This window comes from Molothrus ater, chromosome 1 (assembly GCF_012460135.2).
Source record: "Molothrus ater isolate BHLD 08-10-18 breed brown headed cowbird chromosome 1, BPBGC_Mater_1.1, whole genome shotgun sequence".
NCBI classification, from domain to species: Eukaryota; Metazoa; Chordata; class Aves; order Passeriformes; family Icteridae; genus Molothrus; species Molothrus ater.
Window position 1 is genome coordinate 29826899 of NC_050478.2, and position 22195 is coordinate 29849093.

The 22195-nt window shown below is 35.7% G+C and overlaps 1 protein-coding gene across 1 annotated transcript in view; it reads right to left on the reverse strand.

The window, feature by feature from the left end:
* The window catches only part of CRPPA (CDP-L-ribitol pyrophosphorylase A), a 104538-nt gene that overhangs the window by 62736 nt on the left and 19607 nt on the right, over positions 1-22195 (reverse strand). Inside the window, exons 3-4 of the mRNA XM_036378795.2 lie at positions 17465-17614; positions 3669-3773 (exon numbers count right to left, since the gene is read on the reverse strand). Coding sequence (XP_036234688.1) covers positions 3669-3773; positions 17465-17614 — 255 coding nt within the window. The remainder of the gene's footprint in view (positions 1-3668; positions 3774-17464; positions 17615-22195) is intronic.

The window sequence follows — 22195 nt, forward strand, 5'->3', positions numbered from 1 at the left end:
AAATAAAAAAAACCTATCTTCTGCTTTAGCTCCAACAATGACTTTGAAATGTTAATCTTCCTAATGTACAAATGCTCAGGTAGAATAATTAACATTAATTCAAGAAGATAATATATAAACACACACAATTTTCCACACCTTTGAGTCATTTAATGTTATGCAGGTTGTGCACCTCATGCATAAACTGAATTTCTACAAATATCTGATCTGCTCTTTAAAAATTCATGGTCCACATAGGATGAAACTGGTTTTTAATACTCAAACTGTTAATTGACTGCAATCCTTCTGCTATGCATCTTCTGAAACGTCAAATGAACAATGATTATTTATTTCAGTTCTTATTTATCTGGATAGAACATCTCCTTGCCTTGTGTTGAAAATATAAGACTGGAGCCAATGAGAGAATATCAGTCTTTGGCATATGAAATTTCATTTAGCTCAGCTTTAAAAACCTATCAGAAAATAATAACAATATATTACAAATTACAGTATTATGACAGCTAAGGAAAGAAAATTGTGTTTCTGAGTGCTGATTAGTAACAAAAATAGTTCCAAATCATTTTTTAAGCAAGTACCATTGAGGAAATTGTAGTCTTCTGCCTTTTATGAAACTGCAGACCAAGCACGTTCTTTAATGGTACTACTCTAGGTCACCTGCCAAACACCTCAGTACAGAGTGACCAACACCAGGTGATATTCAAGAAGGAGCTGTTCTGCTCTGTAGGCTCTAAACTGAAATGAGTATTTCCTGCAGAAAAAACATAATATTTTACAGACTGTCATTTTTATGCCTTCCACTTTTAATGTCTTTACATGCCACAGAAGACATAAATAAGTTTTAGCTACAAAATTAGGGCACAGGATGCGAGAAGGTACTTCAATGGCCTGGCACCAGCATCTTTGTGTTCATGTAAAATATTCACTGCTCTGCACTGCCTGCAGCACAGTGCCTGCACATAAATGGGTGCTCTTGCTACTGTCACACTGCACAACACTGTCAACACTGAGACTGTGCTGGGTTGACTTTGGGTGGATACCAGGTACCCACCAAAACTGCTCTGTCATTCCCCTCTTCAAGTCGATAGGGGAGACAAAATATAACAAAAGGCTCATGGGTCAAGATACTGGCAGGGAGAGATCACACAAACCAGACTCAACTCAGGGAAATTAGTTTAATTTAGTTTAATTTATTACCAATCAAATCAGAGTAGGATAATGAGAAATAAAACCAAATATTAAAACTTCTTCACATCACCCCTCCCTTTTTCCCAGGCTCAAATTTACTCCCAATTTTCCCCACCTCCTCCCCTCCAGTGACAAATGGGGATGGGAAATGGGGGTTGCAGTCAGTTTATCACACAATGTCTCTGCTGCTCTTTCCTGCATAGGGAGAGGACTTCCCTTCCCACATGTTATCATTTTCCAAATGTTTATAGGCCTCTTTAAAGTCCAGTGCTACTGCAATGGATCCCACATGCTATAAAGTTTACAGCATCAGGATGTTTAACTTTTTCATAAACAGTGTTGGAGGTGACACTGACACTTCAACAAGTCCCTTTTATAACAGAGATGTGCACAAGTTCAAGTCCAAATGAAACTGGGGACTGGTTACTAGTGCTATTCCTTGGGGCCTGATACTGGGGACAATACAAATATCTTTATTAACAACCTGAGAAAGGGGAAATACCCTCAGAAAACTAGTAGATGATAACAAATGAACAAGTATCCATTCAATATGCTCAAGGATCCAACAGTAACTTTGAAGGATCCTGAAAGCCTGGAGAAAGGAGCCAAGAGAAACTTTGTGGTCTATAACAAACATAAACACAGAATCCTGCATCTGGGACAGAACTACCCTGGACAGCAGCAGTCCATGCTGATGCTGAAATACAGAAAACAGCTTTAGAGAGAAGGAGCTTCTGGACAAGCTGGGCATGAGTCAGCAGTGGGGAGCAGTGGAGAAAAGGAATCCAACAGGGCTGTATCAGTACAAAAGTAGTACTTATTACAAGTAATATAGGGATTATTCCCCTGTATTTGGCCCTTCGGAGAACACTCCAGAGTACTGCTTTTAGCTTTGGGCTCTCCTGTACAACACAGAGAGGAACAGGAGGAAGCCAGTAGAGGGCAGCTAAGATGGTGTGAGAGAACTTAGCTTATTAAGCCCAAATTACAGGAGATGGAAGGCAGGGAGGGTTACTTAATGGCCATAGTGAAGAATAAATTGGACTTTTCTTGCAGAGCTTTCTGTTGGCCTTTCTTCCTTTCCCAGTGCAAGAGGGATTGAGGGAAATGTTGATGAAATATTATGAAAAAAGTCCCCATACAAGATGATACTCTTTAGAATTGTCTTCCCCAGAGAGCCTGTGAAATCTCCCTTCTTGGAGATATTCAAAACTTGGCTGGACAAGGCCCTGCACTGCCTGATATAACTACCCTGGTCCCACTTTCAGCAAGGTGTAGGACTCGATGACATCTATCTATTTCATTCAGACTTTAAATTATTCTGTCATTCTAAGCTACATTTATCAGCTGGAAACCAGTAGTATCTACAGATAACAAAGAACCAGATGAACACTAATGAGCTAAATGAGCATTAGTGGTGTATTTTGCTGCCTTTCACATAAGTTGCATGCTTTGCAATGCAGAAGATGAAACCATCCAAAAAATTGTGTAATGTAAATATGCATGACATAATCTGTCCCTCAGAAGACTAAATAGGAAAACAGACCATATGCTGTTTCAGAATGACTATATATCCCCAACAAGATATCAAAAGAAGTTCTGTATGCAACCAATGCACAAGTAAATTTTGCTGTTGAATTGCACAGGAAACTTGCACTGCAGATTCAGGAAATTGCCTTTCTTTTTTATGAAAGATTTGAAGATTTATGGTTATACTATTAGAAATAATGTCTCATTGGAGGAAATTCACTGTTAAAGACAGATGCAGTGATTTGAGGTGCTTCCAGCTCCTTCAATCTGGTAATGAATAAAATAAAATAAATAAAATAAAATATAAAAACTTTAAAACTGCTTGATGCAACAGCTACTAAAAATGAATAATGTCCCACCATCCACATCAATGATATGCAATACTTTGAAGTAGAAGGGACATATGCTTTGGCATCTCTACACACAGCTGCTTTGTCACTCATCAGGAACCTACCAGATTACCAGACAAGGTAAATGATGCTTAAATATATGTAAAAGATTATTTGAAGAAGCCTTAAATATTACAGCGTTACTGAATGCAATGAGCCACTCTAAAAATAAAATTGTTGATAGCCAGATCTTTGCCATGAGAAAAAAAAAAAGTGATGTCCTCACAGGAAAAGTGGAGGAAAATAGACAAAAGATATAGAAATAGCATGAGAAAGCTCATATCATAAAAGAAAATTCTTAGTTTTGGAGATTACAGATTTACAGATTCTCAGGTCATTCAAATACCTAGATGTTTTTCCTATTTACGGGAAAATGCTGTCTTCATTGATTATCTCAAGTAACACCTATCCAAGTCTCTCTACAATAATGAACAATTCTGAAAAATGAAATATAAAAGTCTAAATTACAATTGAAAAAACACATCTGAATTTTTATGGTAATATGCAAATTTTATTAATTTTAAATCATCTATATATATAACTAGATATTATTATTGTCTTTACCTTCCAGAGGTCAGCTGTTCCTTCAACAAGTTTGGCATTTGTTTTACAGTATTTCAGAGCCAGATGCAAACATTCAGTTCCATAATCCAGGTCATAGTCTGTACACTGTAGTAATTAAAAAGAAAAAAATATACTAAATTAGTCTTAGATACTTCTAAGCAATAACACATTTTCTTTCATTAATGAAACCTTACATCTCAACAGTCCTATCCACAGTAATACATCTGTATTAGGCACAGAGGTTCAGCATGGATCAGAAATAAAACTGTTCCAAGAAGCTTATGCCAAATTGTGGCTATTCAGCAAAGTCCTACAGAAGTAAACAAACACTTTATAAGCACAGATTAATTCAGTTAGGTGCTGCAAGTACCTTGCTAAACCTTTACGTTGTTAAATAAACAAATGAGAAGTTACACGTATAAAAAAATTCTTGCTGGAGTTGAGAGAGGCCTCACTAATAGACACCACTGACCTTCCAGTGACAAACCTTTAGAGTACAGGAATAATTAAATAGATGTAGAAACATGACTCTTCAAGTGCTGTTTTGGTTTTTGCAGCATCAAAAAAGGGATGGTAGTAACTAAGAACCTCCATATTCCTTATGTGATTCCCTCTATCTTTTTCTCCAGTTATCTGCACAGAAAACAGCAGTCCCATGCTGCTACATGAGCCTTACTGATTAAAAAAAAAAAAAACCAAAAAAAAAAAAAAAAAAAAAAAAACACACCAAAAAAAGGTATTATTCTCTTGACACACCCTTCCCGAGCAGTTTGGCTTCCTATTGATACTGATTATAAGAACCTCATAAAGGAAAAACTGAGTAGGGAGAAGAATATCCTGAGCCAAAACACAGGTGAAAAAGCAGGAACTGGCAGCTTATCAGTCAGGACTACCTCAAGATGAATAAGGAAGTTCTACTCTATTTTCATATTGCTAAATTAGCAGTCCATCCAGAAACACAAATTCCATGTAACAAGGATAACTTAAGATAACAACTTTTATTTTTAAAAAAAGGAGGTATTTGAGATCACAGGCTGGCTAGCCCACTGTCCAGTCTCTATTTCAGAGTGAATTGTCAACAATAAGTAATAATGAACAAGGCATTAATATGTTCTTACTTACCCAGAATGCTCCCTTTGCCTCATATAAGGCTATTATTCTGACTTCAGAAATCCCTACAATAAAAAGTCCCTGAGGGACACACTGAACCAGAAGCAACTGCCTTAACAGCACTCAGTGAATTACAGGAAAACTAAATTTACCCAATTATTTTTTGAATAGCAGTATTTTTTAGCAACTGCAGCAGGGAGTATCTCATTCATCACTCTTTTCATCACACGCTCTATTATTCTGACAGAAAAACCACCTTCTCAACTCTTCAAAATATTCCACCACATCTCACATCTTTCCACAGATAAAGAGATCAGTATCTATTCAGTCATTTCATGTGTGGAAACTACTTTAAAACTTTGACCATCCCTTTTGCCCTCCATTTATCTACACTTAACTATGAATTTTACCATAATATCCTTCTACAAACCTTCTCAGTTAGCCCTCATCACTACTATGAAAAAAAAAATGCACACCTCCACTTCCCGTTTCAAATTGTTTATGAACAAAATAACTGCAGAAGTCTCAGTACACACCATCATGAAATTCCAATGGTGCTTTACTGCAATGAAAACAGGTCATGCACTTGACCTTGTTTATTATCTTCTAACAAATAATCTACACAGTCTCAAATCTTTAAATTTCTTTCAAGAGTCTTCAGTAAAAGCTTCTGTGAAACATTAATGCACTTAGGTTGTTATCACCTCAATCAACCTCAAACAAGTTGCCAGTGAAGTCCTTAAAGAATGACAATTAGCTCTGCAATACATAACCTTTCCTTTACAAACAATTTCACCGTGTCAAATTTAACCACGTGTCTACAAATTCATGCTTCAAAGATACTGTGCTCAGTAGTTTCCAGTCCCCTCCAGGATTCTAGAAATCAAAATTGTCAAGCATGTAAAAATTTCAGTGGATTAAAGAACCAAGAGAGTACTGCAATACAACCTGTCATTCTATTAACTTCCTGAAGAAGTTTATTAAAACAGATGAAGAAAATTTTTAGTTTCTATTCTTGTTTTATAATGTATCAGTGAAATTCAAGAAATTCATTGGCATTACATATCTGAATTGCAATACTCATACACACAGACATCCTAGAAAAAAACATAACTATCACTTTTATATTATTTAAATCAGTGAATTCTGACATTTTAGTTTGCCAGCCAACTTAGAAAGGTACTTTAAATGTTATTGCTCTTTACAGTTTTTTAGCTTGAGTTACAAAACAAAATGGACACAAGAACATAGAGTAACTTAAAAAGGAAAGAATTTCAAAAAAACACTTTGGAAAATTTTTATATAAAGCAGAAATTTAAATAAACAGGATACAAAAAAGGTCAATAAAGAAGACAAAGGAAGAGGGAACTCTATCTCCAAAATACATAAAAATGCAGTGATCCCTTAAGTAAAGAAGAGATAACGTGCCAGTAAAATCAGAAATGGCCTAGTAACTTTCAATTCCAAATATTTATTACCAAAATGTTTCCTTCTTTCATTTTTTTTTTAAAGAAAAATTTTCTGGTAGAACACAAAAAAATTTCCACCATTGTGAACAACATACAGATTAAAAAAAAACCCCTGCATTTTTATTTTTGCTTCAGAATGGAAGAGAAAATTTCAGAAATAAATTCAGCTGTGAAAGAATTTACTTGAAATATAACATTTTTAAATATATGGGTAATTAATGCAACTAGGACAAAACTAATTCCAACTTTTTAGCAAAGTATTAATCATAGATAATTAGTAGGGAGTGGAGAAGTTCCATGAATGGGCTAAGGCATCTTGAGCATATTGCTTGCTTCAAGGGATGAAATATGACACAAAGCAAAGTAATAATTAAAAACATATTTCACTAACACTTGTATATCATGACATTTACCACTCTAATTATCTGTAATTGTTTCAACCTAAACATATTGTCAGTGTACTGTTCTCCAAGTCTGATACAGTGATGTCAGAGGAGAACAATGAAATGAAGTAGCAGCACAAGGCCAGCTGTTTATATACCATCTTATGCTAAACATCTTCATATGTGAAATTTTAAATCCATATTTAAAGTGCAGAATTCAAAAGCTTCTATACTGCCCTAAGAAATTCAGTTAACAAATTAAGCATTATTAGAGAGCACCTATAAAAAAAGTCCTGCATCAGGCACAGCATCACCAGCCAGTCAAGGGCAGGGATTGTCCTGCTCTGCTCTGCACTGGGGTGGCCTCACCTCGAGTGCTGGGGGCAGTGTTAGGGCACCTCAATATAAAAAAGACACTAAACTATGAAAAAGTGTCCAAAGGAGGGCAACAAAGATGCTGAAGGGCAGTTACAACTTCCTTATATGAAGAAGCAGAGAGGCAGGCACTGATCCCTTCTCAGTGGTGATCAGTGACAAGAGCCGAGGGAAGGGCCTGAAGCTGCATCAGTGCAGCTTTAGGTTGGATGGTAGGAAGTGGTTCTTCCTCCAGAGGGAAGGAGCAGGCTGCCCAAGGAGCATCCAGCACCAAGCCTGGCAGAGTTCAAGAAACATTTTGACAATGCTCTTAGGTGGTGGGACTACTGGGGATGTCCTCTGCAGGGCCAGGAGTTGGATTCAGTGAACCTTATGGTCCTTTCCAACTCAGGATATTCTATGATTCTACAAGAAAGTAGAATCAGAATATCCAGAATATTTCTGAAGAAAATTCTTACTGACCCAGGTACACAACCATTCTCATTCTAAGTCTTCTGTATATAATTCAGTGTACATCTAGATTCAACTAACAGCACAAAAATCTGTTTAAAACTCTTACCCTTTCTAAAGCCCCTTTATTACTGAAAGCCTTTTTAACATAAGTTTGACAGTGTACAGTTAACTGAACTTGACATGCACACACAGTTTTGTGAAACAATAGACATAGTTTAAGTTTCAGACCACAAATTTGAAATGATGGAAACAGCTGGAAATATTGGCACAAAACATACGCACAAAAGAAAGAAAACATAATAGTTTAGCTCTTTAAATGACACAGAAGGAAATATGTTACTTAAAAATGCTTTGTACTGTTGAATCTTCAAGGCATTCTAATAGGTAGTTTTGGGGACACTTTTTTGTGGTTAGTTTTTTTTTGTTTGTTTTCCAAGAGTGGATGTTTGAATAAAGTGCTACAAGTGGAACGAGATATAGATTTTAACATTACACAAAGTCTTCTTCCTCTTCCCCCCAAATTTGTTTGAAAACATTTTAAAAAATACTACTACTTCCTAAAATGCAAGGTGTAAACATAGAATAAGAGGTTATCTCCCTGGTGTTTACTAACAGTCCATGTGCTTACTTGTTTCAAATACAATACTTTGAACTAAGTTACTGTATCTTTATATGGGAACTGGCAATCATAAAACAGAACCAGCACAGATAAAAAAAAGGTTCAATACAGGACTGTTATTTTCTTATATTTTCATCATTCCTTAGTTTATAATGACACAAAACAATATTCTTTTATGCATGAACTGAAAGAAAATTTTCATATATGCTCCTTTACCCAGGTATCTTTAAAGCCTGTGTAGAGCCAGCATTTTCACTTCCCTAACCCCTGACTGTGTAATCTTTAGCACTTTTTCCACTCTCAGCAGCGTATCTATTTTATTCTCCCATGAAAATCCATTTAGTAACAATATCAGAACACTTTCCCTTAAAATGCATAACTAATCAACAATAGCAGAGCTTTAGGATTTTTCCAGATCCTGGCAAATCAAGTTTCCACTGCTGAAATGCCAGAATACATCATGAACATTCATCATCAGGAACATTTTACTGAGTTAAGAAAAGAACTAGACACAAACTCTCACTGAACCTGAATTGGCCTATTTTTATAATATTTTGTAAAGATTTTTTTTGCCATGCTCATTACCATTGAAACCAAAAATTGTTGAATCCAACAGTGGATTTGCAGAAAGTGCTCTGCCTATATCAATATGCCACAGCTAAATGAGAGACAGCAGAAGCAGCAAACAGAAGGAGGAAACGTGAATGAGGAAACATTGAGATCAACACAAACCAGATTATCTCATCTCTGCAACTATTTTTATTGTAGTTAATTATTAAAACTGTTGTGACAAGCATCCAGATGCAGTAGTAGTGAGGAGAACAAAGATACAGAAATTTACTCCCTAACAGAATTAAGCAAGCCTTTTTTTATACAGATCTGTATCTATATCCCAAAATCTTTCAGTGCAGTAACTGCAAGTGCATTTCCTGCACATGCCATGATTTCCTGGCAATCTGCCATTAAACCCCTGAACACTTCCTGATTGCTATTGCAATATTTTGGTACTCATGCTGCTTCCAAGTACACTAAATATATACACCCATATTTTAGTTACAACATGAAGAAATAAGAAAAGGGCAATAATCTATGTGACAAGAGTAGTAGTCAAAACACTGTGTTAGGACTCATTGTTTACACTTTTTAAATTATCTTGCAAATTGGAAAAATACTTGGGAAACAATTATTTGGACAAGACAAAGACAAGAAAAATCTTGTCCTCATGTAGAAAATACAGATTATTTAGGTTGTTCTAAGAATATTTGAAGGTGTAATTGCTCACATTCTCCCAGTAAAGAGATTTCTAAATACATCACATTATAAATTTAAGAAACCAACAGATAATTTAATCAAGGCTGGAAGCAAAGGCGAGCCAAATTCAGGCCAAGCTAAAATGCATTTTTAAATTTTAAATTTTTTTAACAGATAAGACTGCACTTGGAACAATTTACTTCAGAAAAATCACCTCCTGAATTGTGCAAGATTATAAATGGTCCTTTTCCTTGCCTTTCAATACACCAAACTGTCAATAACAAGAGATTAAAACCTCTAGCTTCACTACCTTGTCTTCTCTGTTACTCTCACAACAAGCAGCAGATGTCAATTTAGGTGGGTGGTCTCCCATACATGGGGTGCCAGGATCCCCACTCAGCATTCAGCATTTTCTGAGCCTGTGCCAAACAGGTGATTCTCATGGATACAGGACACTTACCAGGGTAAAGCCAGTAACACAACAGTATTCTCATAATCCAATCTAACTTCCAACTTGAATATTTGCATTGTGTCTTCTTAACATACACCTTCCAAATTATATCTGAAGACAAAATGTCTTTTCACTGCCATAGAGATGCCAAATTTCACCCATGGAGTGGAAGCTTTGCACCACTGCAGCAAACAGTTCCAAGAGCTAATATGCGAATTTGCAAAGTTCTTTGAGATCCTACAGGATGAGGAGTGACATAAAATGGAAGTAATTATCCCATTAGCAAAAACTCTTTTTTTTTCTTGTGCAAGGCATTAGAATCTCTCCAAACATTCTTGTGGCAGAATTTAATTAGGGCAAGGTGGAGATTCAGACAATATCCTGGCTCTACCATTGTTCCAAAGAACTAATCAAGTACAGAGCTATCTAAACTAGCATAGTTTTCTCCAGACCACCAATCTAGCTTCACTTTTTGAATAAAAGAAAGCATTACTAACAAAATTTCTTTTAGCATATTTACCCTAAAAAGTATTCTTTAGAATTGGGTAGGCTTTAAGGATAAGAAAAAATATTTCTTCCTCCCTGCTCCTCAAGATAAAGTTGTCAGGTTAAAAAGATGCTAGATGGAATAGCATATATCTTTGGAAAATATCTCAGAGTTACATCCTGCAGAATATAAAAATTAGGATATTCATTTAGGTGAGGTTGACAGCACTGTAGTTAAAGTCTGCATGCATCAGCCTGACAATGAACAGAGAAAGGCAGAACCTCTGCAAAACTGCCTTATTAAAAAATTAGCGCCATAGCAATTTTGTATCAAAACAAGAAAAAAATTACCAGCTTTCAGTGTGCATTAAATGGAACAGAACTCAGGTTCTATTAAAGTTCCAAATAAATGATTATTTTTAAATGTGACTAAAACAAGTCATAAAATCAAAGCTGAAATGGACTGCAACAATGAAAGGGTGCTGTTGATAAAGTGAAATTTCTCATGTAAGAAGAAATAGATTACCTTCCAACATTTAGTAGTACACAGATTTCCTTGTCAAACCATTATATCTAAAATCCTAATGACCTATGAAAAATCAGAAAGGCTTCCTTTTGTTAGATTATTTCATATGTTTGGATTGTATATTGGAAAAGTCACAGATATTTGCCATCTTCATACAAGTAGTACACCAATAATTAATACCAGGACTAGGAATTTCAAAAAACTATTCAGCTGAGTATCTAGCTTACTTGGACCAACCAAGTAGGCAGTTACACTAAAACTGTAATTACCTGTTATATAGGTAGATGGAAGAATGCTGCCTTTAAGACTCCATACAAAGAACATTGGTTTGTAGTACTGTCTTCATACAAATCATACTGCAAGGTTACTCCTAGTTTAGCCAGCTCTTGCCTAATTCACAAATCACTTCTTGATTCAGTACTTCAGAATAACTTTAATGAAAAGGAAGAATACCTATAGACACAAACTAGAATGCAGAATTAGGACAAATACCATAATGATTACATAGCGTATATTTATAAGACCTGAACACATAAACATAAAGTACAAAAGTAAAGTGGGTGACCAGAGCCTGGGGATGTGGAAAAGGAAGTGGACCTACACACACACACACAGAGCATACAGAAACTGCAAAATCCATTTGAATAAGAATGAATTTTGAATATAAATTACCATCCTTACAACACAATACACTTAATAAAAGATTCCTGATGCTTTTTTTAAAAAGACAAAGGCCAAGAAACAACCCAGTACAACTTACGATAAAACATACATATTCTATGCACTATTTGTCATACGTTTCAAACAATGGTGATCTCTTTTTCAGACTTTTACACTACAAAAATGAACAGCTCTGACCCATATCACTAACTCAGGACAGAAGAGAATCAGAGAGAAAAATGATCCCCAACTGAATGCTTACAGGAGATAAAATATTAAGTTGGTAAACTTTGGTGACAACTTACATGCCTTGATATACACAAAGTTTCGTGTTTGGTGAATGTTAAAAATAAAGGTTGAGGTGCCTTGAAGATTCAGATATCTTTAGTCTTGGCAAGTAGATGAGCAGTGGTTTTTTCAGGATTCCAGCACTAGAATAAAATGCCCAAATTTTGTCTCACTTATATCTTTATCCTTCAGTCCTTTTTCTGAATCTGACCCTTTCTCCCAAAGTTGCCAAGGTTTTAGTCAACAATTTGTCTACTACCGTTCATCTAATCGCTTCTTGCTCCTAGCAATAATAATTTGACAGACATTGATGTTTTTAACAAAGAATAAGCCACAGGAAAATCCCCAAATCAGTCTAGACATTTTGCCTCGAAGGACTTTGCCTGACCTATGCCAAAATATTGCTAAACTGCTACAGCTGACTCCACTTCCCTGCTACAGAGAATACTAAAATGCTTCACACATGTTTGAAAAAGAATGCCAGCAATGTTGTGCCCTTTCAAAAAGTACTTTAGAAGTTTACAAAATCCACATGGAATACACTCCCTATTATTTACATACAGAAAAGACAATACTTTGAGCAAATACTTTTACAATGGCCCCAACAATAGCCAACTTCCTTTCTTAGTCTGGCAAGACTGTTCTTCCCTGAACATATCTAGGGGCTTGTTAGAGGAGAACCATTTAAGGATTTCCTTTTCTTCCACTAATGACCAGGTTGGACAGTTTGCAGACTATCTCTTATCCCCATCTCCACCCGATCCATGGACATCTTGCAATGATTTTTTTGGGGAGTGGAAGAACATCTGCCTCCCAGAATTCAGCATCAAAGTATGTGAACAATTCTCTCTGACACACTATTGTTTTGTATCTTGTCATTACTATGTTTATATATAGCTGTTCTCTCCTATGCAGGCAGATATTGTAATGGCCCGTAAGTAAATGCAATCCCTTGATATTCAAAGAGTGGTTAATGTTGGCTATGAACAGATACACTAATTCAGTGTATCCCAAAAAGTACTAATCTCTACATATTTTCTACACAGATTAGATAGAATGCCTAAGATCACACTGATCTGTGTGGATATCTGTAAGGAGGTTACAGACATGAATCAGAGAAATGTCTTTAAACATGTTGAAGCTCATTCTCCTTCAACGAGTATTCCTGCTTCCTGTTCCTATTTCTTTTTTTCACTTCAGCTTCATTGTTCTGATTAGCGAAATATAAACGTCCACACTCTGCAAAAGGTCTACTATCAACAGATGATTAAACTAACTATATATGTAATACAAACACCCCACCCTCCTCAGAAAGTCTGTAATTCTTGCAATAAATTTCCACAGGTATAGCAGATCTTGAGGAAAATTGTAAGATAATGTATAAATGATCAGCAGAACAAAAATGTGTATTTTTTTATAAGATTCTTAAAAAGCCAACCCTTAATTTTGAATTAGTGATCAGACTTTGCCATACCACTCACATATCAAGGATTCCTGCAGAATAGCATTCTAACATATCCTGCTCTTTTTTCAGCTGTTGGTAGCTATTCCCTTTCACAAGGTTCTTGGCTTCCCTGGACTGGTGGCATTGGTGAGCAACTCTGGTATTCCCCACATTCATGCTGACAACTCCTTAACCATTGTATCATCTTACCAGGGCTGTTTGTTTGCATATCTGACCTAGAAGCTGGTCAGAATCTCCCACCTAGCCCACTCCTCTTCTGCTTCCATTTTTGGTTATTTCTCTTCCAGATCATGAAAGGGTAAATGTTTTTAAATGTTCCTGTTACCTTTCTTGCTTTAGCAGATATATTTCAAGTGTTCAATGCTTTGAGTATTTCAGCCTTTTTGTACTGTGGGTGCATTACTTTGTACAGAACACATGACATGACACAACAAGATGCTTTGTGTAAAAGACCAAAAAAAACTTTGAGATCTTTGTGCACTTCACAATATGTCAAAAACAAGTATTACAAAAATCAGTCTCAGCCTACTCTGATTAAAGGAAAATGGCAGTCTACCTGACTTCCTGATACTCTAATTCTTTGAAAAGGTACTGCTCCAGGGAACACTTGACTTCTGGTAAGTGAAGTCTTTGCCCCACCCACCTCCTCCCAGGCTTGCAGGATCATACTCCACATTTGTTCCAACTTAAATTAAGAAGTGGAACAGAAACATGAAACTACCTTAAGCAAAAATGAACAAGTCTGATCTAAGGAATCTATCCCTTATTTGCTATCTTTGGAAAGGATGGATTTTCAATTAACACTTAAACTTTCCTGATTTTCCCTGGGATTGATAAAAATAGAAAAGAAACTGATATTTTTAAAGATTAGGAATTTGTTATTAACGTAATAAAATAAAAAAAATTTTAAAGAGTTCAATTGGCTGATTTTGCCCCAGATAGTTCAGAATTGAAGTAAATCATAGATTCTGCCATTTTTTACAACTTTTCCAGAGGTTTTACTAGTTATTAGAGATTTGCATTTTTGGTTTTAAATTTTTTAATTTGTCCATTTACTGTGGTTCATTACATTGTGCAGGAAAAGAGAGCTCACAAATTAGGACATAGCAGAACTAAGAGTAGTGATGCAAGACCACATTTATTCCCTTAACAAATTAATACATCCTTTTACCTAAAGCAAAATCCCTGGCTAACATAAAGCCTCCCACCTGCAAGACCCACACACAATATAATACAGTTTTTTCTCCCCTTGCAGTTGTTTGCATTGGTCACTTGTCCACCCTGAGCCAGATACACGTTGTACAAATAAAATTTGTAACTTTTATAAATTTTATAAAGCTAATAAGTTGTATAAATTTGAAAGTTAATAGTTTTGAAGTCAGAAGTCGACATCATAACAATTAAATCAGAAAGTAATATATATCTGAACAAAGATCTGTTTGGAATACTTGTTTTAGGCAACAGGGAAGATATAAGACTGAAAACTAAATTAAAAGCATCACAATGAAATGCAGGTGAACAACCTGACTGAATTCCTCAAAATCTGTCCTGGATTTTTGGTGCCAAACGTGAAGGGGATTCCCTGTAGTACACATATATTTTAAGATACTAGTGTAAATCAATCTTTTGATATTTGTACATAAAACTAATTAGAGGAGATTCAACAGGGCATGTATTTTTCTCCAAATCATTACTATCCTTTTTTTTATTTGAGCAAGAAATGGAAAATGTTTTCTAAGGAAATTACTTAATTTGGTAAAGATCTTACAAATATATTTTTCCATATATTAATAGTGTTAATACCTTACTCCATTCTAGTTCTAGATAAATTTAAAACAGGTATAAATGGAGAAGCACCACTAGACTGCTCTTCCCAGATTGCTATCAGAGAAGAAGAGCCAAAAAACTGCAGATAGCAAACCTGTAAGGGTCAGGTAACTGACCTTTAACTAAATTTTGCAACTTGTGGTAAATATATTTAGAGATCTTACATTCACAAACACATCTGGAAGTCAACACCCTGAACCTACCTACTCACATCTGACAGTGCACTTAAATAGAGATGGAGTTTGAAAGCAGTATTCCACATTACCTACCGTGTAACTGCAAAGCCTGTGGTACTCAAAGCACTAATTCAAATGGACAGTTTCTTTCCAAGGAATGCATGTTTGACTGTTGTTTTTCCCCACACTGTTGTTGCATAAAGGTCACAACTGTATAAAATACACAGGCATGGGATTATGATCCCAGGCAGAGTCAGCCAAATCGAATTCCATTCCCAGCTTTGTGAATGACTTGCAACATGAGTAACAAAATTAGTTTCTCTTCTTTGTTCATCTGTACAATGGTACTTACCTTCACCAGGCTATGGGGATTGATTATGGATACCTTAATATTTAGAAAGCATCATAAACTGCATCCATTCCTACCAAAATCTGTCCTACAGTAGCTTGACTAGGTTTTTCAGGACAACGATTATCTGTCTTTTTTTATTTGTTTGTACAGTTCCCAGAACAATAGGGTCTTAATCCTTGACTTGGAGAGCTAGACACCATTGAAACATAAATTATTAGGAAACAATATGAGTTGAGAGATTTTAGCAAAGTGTTATACTTCCCAAGGGTCCAGGCACAGAGCATTAAAATGACCAGAATTTAGCCAAAGCAAAGGAAACTGGGGACAAGAAACCATAGCCTTGGTTGCTTCTAACAGCTTTGGTGGCTTGTTCTTGAAAGAGCAGGGATACAAAAAAGAAGACTGATGGAATGCATATGTGAGAAAAAAGCTCTGTTCAGAGGAGCATAGGAACTGCAAATATAGTTGTCTTTTGAGTGAGCCATTTAGGACAAGAGGTTTTTATGTATTTGCCAGCTCTACCGTATTTGCAAATTATAAACAAACATGGTAGAAAAAGCACTGGGTTGTTTGGGGGTGGGGGGGAAGGTGGTTGCAAGAAACAGCACATAAACATGAAATTTGCAAAAAGATACACACATCAAAAAGGGTTGTATAACCAACAGAAGCAGTTGTCTCTTGAGATGTGTTCTTATGCACATAGAGGATACATTTCTTATGAGTATACCCACTACATTCAAAGTAGAATCTCAGAAGTATCAGCTGTGTGTCATATAATAAGAACAGCCCACTGCCTTCTGTCAGAAGCAAAAGGTTGAAGCCAGTCCAATCACTTGAGTAGCTCTTCATTTTGGATAGTCCTTCATCTTCAGCATTTAATATCTTCAAGTATCAAGCATAAAGGGTATGACATAGAATTTGTGCCAACATTTCTAAGGAAAACAATTACTAAACAATTAAGTAACAGCTTCTTCATTGCCTGTCCTCACATTTTTCTGTTGTTAGTGACTTCTAAGCTTTGTACTCTCTGAAAGTGAGTATCAGAAACTTGGGCTTGTTTAGAATTGAAAGACTGATGGGAAGCATGACTGTCAGCATGAACATGAAAAATAATTGCTTCCAAGTGACAAATGAAGAAATGCTCTGCTTCCAGTCAGTCTGGAAGATACCTGGACAGGCAATTTCCACAAGGTGATGAATGAAAAGGAAGCAGTACTGAGACGAAAGGCTGGAATGTTTCCAGTAAACTGTGAATGCAGGGTGGGGCAAATGAAAGCAGTCTTCAGGGCAAATTAAGGCAAAAGAGTCAGAGTTTAATACATTACCCACAACTTTAATTTTCCTGAATAAAGTTAATTTCAAAGCAATATATTAGGAAAAAATGAAAAATTACAACAGAGACAAGTAAACATTACTTTCAGCCACTAATCAAAGTATGTATAATACACATGCAACAAGAAACAGAATGAACATTTATCTAGATGTAGCGAGCTATATTATCTCAGTATTTTAGAACAGCCTGTATCCCACTAAATTACTATAAAATGTCATTATTACACTGTGCATCCAAAACCCTTTGATACTCTCAGTCAACAATACTTTATACAGACACCTAACTTGAAACATATAAACCCACTCATTTAAGTATTTAATGCACAATTATGTCTTTCCAGCCATTTAGACCTATCACTCCCTCTTGTATTTAAAAGTTAACTAATCAAAATTTTGAATAAATTAGCATGATAAGCCTTTTTTAAAAGACTCAGAAGTAATAAGCATACAGTTTGATGTAATCTGAAATAGGTTCTGAAGCTCTATTCTTGAAAGAAGAGAAATAAAGTTACCTTTTTCTTTTTTTAACTGAAGTAAATGGAGAAAAGGTCTTAGAAAGCCTTAATATCTTACCTGTTGGTATGCTTCATAGATTATATCAAACAAGAAAGCCTGAGGCATCTCACTTGCTCTGTACCTGGCACGCTCCAGTGAGTGGTCCAAGCAGCCATCAGCAGCAGAGGCAATAACAGTAGAAACTAAAGGACGAATTGCTCCGGCTGCCTGTGGAACAAAACACAATGAGAGACCTAAATGTTTTCAATATTAATTTATATCACAAAGCTTTTGTCAAAAAAAAGCTTGAAAACTATTTTTTTCCCTTCTTTGTCTTTTCTATTTCTCATAATCTGTAAGTCATACTACTTACTCTGTATGAGACTTTCAAGATTAATGTAGCAATGGAAGACTGTATAAGAACACTTCAAGGGACAATTTACCAAAAAAAGAAAGAAATCATAAGCCCTTCATAAACATCTACTGCAAATACAGTACAGATCTAAGATGTTCATTTTTCAGACTTTCTTCTCTATACACTGTAGGCAGTTTCCGTGAGGGCAGGTCTAGGCCTATTCAGAGAGCAAACAGCAGCAGACACAGCTGAGAAGTCTTGACAATCCACAACACCTATTGCTTTCACAGATCTCAACTTGATCTAAACAGATCTGAATTGATCAGAACTAAGCTGCAAGAAAAGTTTCAGAAAATTGAGCTTGTTCCTCTGTGCTGAATCCACCCTGTGAAATACTGATAACCCCACTTCCCAGTGAAATCAGAGGGAACAAAGCAGATATATCTGAAAGTACTCAATATCCAGCAGCACAGTGCTGCAGAACATATATTTAAATGCTTATATTTCAGTTTTAGTTTGCTTAGGTTTGAAACCAGTTGAACATATACCTTTGATTTTTTCATCAATGTATAGGATTAAAGATCTGTGGCATCTCTGAAACAGAACTCTCCTACATGGCTTTAGGCATTCTGATAGCAGAAAGTTACCCACACTTCATCAGTGACTTATCAAATGCTCACCTGCTTTGGATGTAGCTTAAGACACTTGGGACAAGAGTGGTCCATACAATAATGAAGAAAAGAATGCAACGGCAGAACACTGCTTACCAAGTCAGAGGGCAAAAAAGCATGCTCTCCATCAATGCTAACCACTACTCCATGATGCTCTCCATCAATGCTAAACACTGAGAACAGCATCTTCACACTATACTGCTAATTATGAATTTTTAAGATTAATAAAAAAAAAGAATAATTGATGCTGTTTCAAGATATGTGGATATATCCAACATCTTAAGAGTATGCCTAGAGAATCATTCCCAGTGGTGAATTCTGACACTCTTTACTGCAGACACATATTTTCTGAGGTTTAGTGAATTTTGACACAGAAAAAAAATAGGTCCCTTACTACAAATGAGCAATGTTACTTATCACTGTTGGCAAATCCTGCCCTAATACAAGTCCTGTCCATTCTTAGAAGATTTCTGACCTCAGATAATCATAAAATGCCATAAAATGGCAGAAAAAGAAATAAAAGTTTTTGCAACCTCAGAAGAGAAAGAACAAGTTCTCTTCCCTCCCCCTTTTACACTACTAAACAATAAAACAAAGGCAAATGCAGTTAGCATGTAGAGCACTTTATGAGCTCCAAACTACAGTTTCTCAGTTCATTTTTTTACAGAATGAATACAGAGATGTGAACCAATTTCTCATGCCCAAAGAGTTCTGATATGCATAACCAACCAGGGCAGGGCAAAGGAAGAGTCAAGATTCAAAAGATACATGTGAGAAGAGAAATATCTGAACTACTTTCTCAAAATCTGAAAAGCACTTTTCCTTTCCAATACATGGAAAGAGATACCAATACAAAAGCTACATGGAGCAAAACACTATCATCCAAAGACATAATGTGGTACAGAAAGGTCAGTAAAAGGCAGGCAATCACATTAGAACTGTCTGTAAAGAATCTCAAGAAGTCATCTAGGCCACCTTTCTGTCCTAGCCAGGATGAATTTTATTTCTGTAATAGAAAAGACAAACTGAGAAAACTAAACACCACTATAATTTTAGTAATATGTCAGTGTATTAAATGAGGTGTAAATTTAACAGATGTACTTAGAGCAAAAGCTGTGCATAGCAGAAGTAGAGACTAAATTATCTGCAACTTGTCCCCTCTCTATTTCCTATGATTCAAGGACATGGATTATTACATCTATATCTCAGCTGCTGGGCATTTGGACTATGTTATTTTGCTCTGCCATCATATTTTAATTGGTCACACACACATACACATAAAATTATAAAATTACAAGGTCATGGGAAAAGAGAGAGAGCAGCATGCTACCCACAGTTTTTCTGTAATTAGCTATATATTTGAAATTTTTTTTTCTGGAACAGTTACCATTCCAGAAAGCCATTTAGCAAAAGAGGGTTCCTTAGGCTGATCCAATATTTTATTACAGTTTTTAACAATCTTGTCATGTTACATTTTCAGCATAAAACAGGATGGAAGAATACAATGTGACTTGCGTAACCAAATCTCACAAGTGAAACATGCACTCTGAGGAACAAAAAACCAAACTGCAATTCTAAATAAAATTGAATACTCAGAATTATGTTCTTAAAAGAACTCTGAAACACATTGTTTTCTTGCCATCTGGTTTATTGCACAATAAAAAATTATGAATATCTGTATTGGTATCTTTGTGACAATACTGAACCACAACTCCTGCTCTGCTGAGGCCTAGCTCTTCCAAACAATTCAGAATGACCTGATTTCGACTAAATCCAAATGCAATATTTTTTTTAAACTCTGCAATTAACTTCTCAAGTAATTGAAAGCTTCATGGCACTTAACATTTAGCAAGTGCATTTTTAAACAACTAGAGTTTTATTTTACAATACCCCATAACTGAGTCCAGTGTGGCAGGGTGAGTTTTTCCCCCTCTCTTCCTGCCACTTCAATAGGGAATCACAAGTTGGGCACAATAAGATTTTTTTTCTGCAGCAGGTCCCCTCAAACTGTACCTGACACTGATTGAAAACATGAAATTTAATACAAAGAATAAGATTCATGGCTGACTTCTGATCACACAAAGGAGAGAAATTGTGTATGCAAAAACAGGATAATAAGCAGTCATTTGATTTAAAAGAAAGCCTCAGCTTTTACTCCAGAAAAGGACAACTCTGTCCATGACTGAAAGCAGAAAGGAGAGCTCTGGTATCTAGTAAAGCCAAGAAGTTTCAACTGCTCAGAAAACCTTCATATGATAAAGAGCTGCAGTCCAAAACCCCAAAAGCTGAGCTTGAGCACACTTGCTAAGATGTGTGTTTTAAGTTTTCATTCAGAAACTTAAATATTAGGGCACAGTAGGGACAATATTACAATGAGGCAGTATTGTAGCTAAAGGGACTTTTGTCCCTGACAATTGTGGGGTGTAAGTGAAGAACACAATCATTCAGCTAGTCCACATCTATTCAGTTACAACAGTAAGCATTTTAATCTTTCCAGAGGATTGCCATGTTGGTTTTTGCAGTTATAAATCAATCAGAAAAAATTATTTCCATATTAGTAAAAGAGAGTATATACTGAGTTTTGGGTATTTTAATTTTATTTGTTCTAATTTGAGAAGAATTTACTTGTTCTTTATGTCAGGAATGCACAAGTATTTGGCCTGCTTTCAGGCAAGGATTTGAGTTCAGACATGAACTTAAAAATTAAGAAAACAAAGAAAACCTATCCTCATTTAAAATTATAAGTACTTGCTAATGTCACTGTAGTTCTAAAAATATTTTTTGCACTTTGAATTACCATAGCACAAAACACAAATCCTGTGAGTCTAAAGCAAGTGCCTGGGTCTTATACTGACATTTCCCTACTCAAGAGTACTTGTCTTCCAATTTCTAATAATTTTAAGCCAGACCTCAAGTAGGTTTGCTTTCAAAATCATACAGAAAATGCATCACACACCCATCCTGAATGTGAAGTGGATACTCAACAGAAAGTTAAAGTGAATTTCTTTAAATGTCCACTTTACAGCCTTCAAGCCGCCCTACTTCAAACATATTCAAGCACTAACCTTGGCATGTCCAGGAAATGCATTTCTTTTCCTTGTTTTTGCACATTTCATTAAATAAATCAGTTAAAGTATCCAAATATGAGTGACCAAGCTCTGAAAATACTGTTTCATAGCATAACAGACATTGAAACAAATACCACTAACTGGTTATTTTTCTTTTGCAAATAAAATATTGGAATAAAAAACAACCTTCTAATCTATAACTTCCTTAAAGCAATGCTAAAATGTCCTAAGAATGCAGAATTCTATCAACTTCAGGGGAAGGGACAGACTCCTGTCCCTCAGAGGCAAGCTCATCCATTGATCTGGTGAAACTGAACCCACTTCCAGATGCTTTTAGAAACAACAGGTGTCTTTTATGACCCATTTTAAACTGCACAAATAAAAAACATTTACAAAAAGGTTCTCAGTCTTGTGTTCATTTTTTTTGCATAATTGCCTAGACCACAACATGCATTCAAGAATTAAAGATTTGATGGTGACTGAGAAAAAGGTAGAGAATGAAGTGTATGAGGAAGGTCAGTATAACATGGCATCACAAGTGTTTCCAGTGGATCCAAGGTGTACTAACCCACCTTTTCACTAAACAGTAACATATTGTTCTCAGTTTATCATACTTCCACTCTAACAAGATGTTGTTTAGAAGTGTGTATTCAGTGAATCCATAACCAGGGTGAGCTTTAAGATCAGACAGCAAAATCAGTTCAAGGACTGCTGA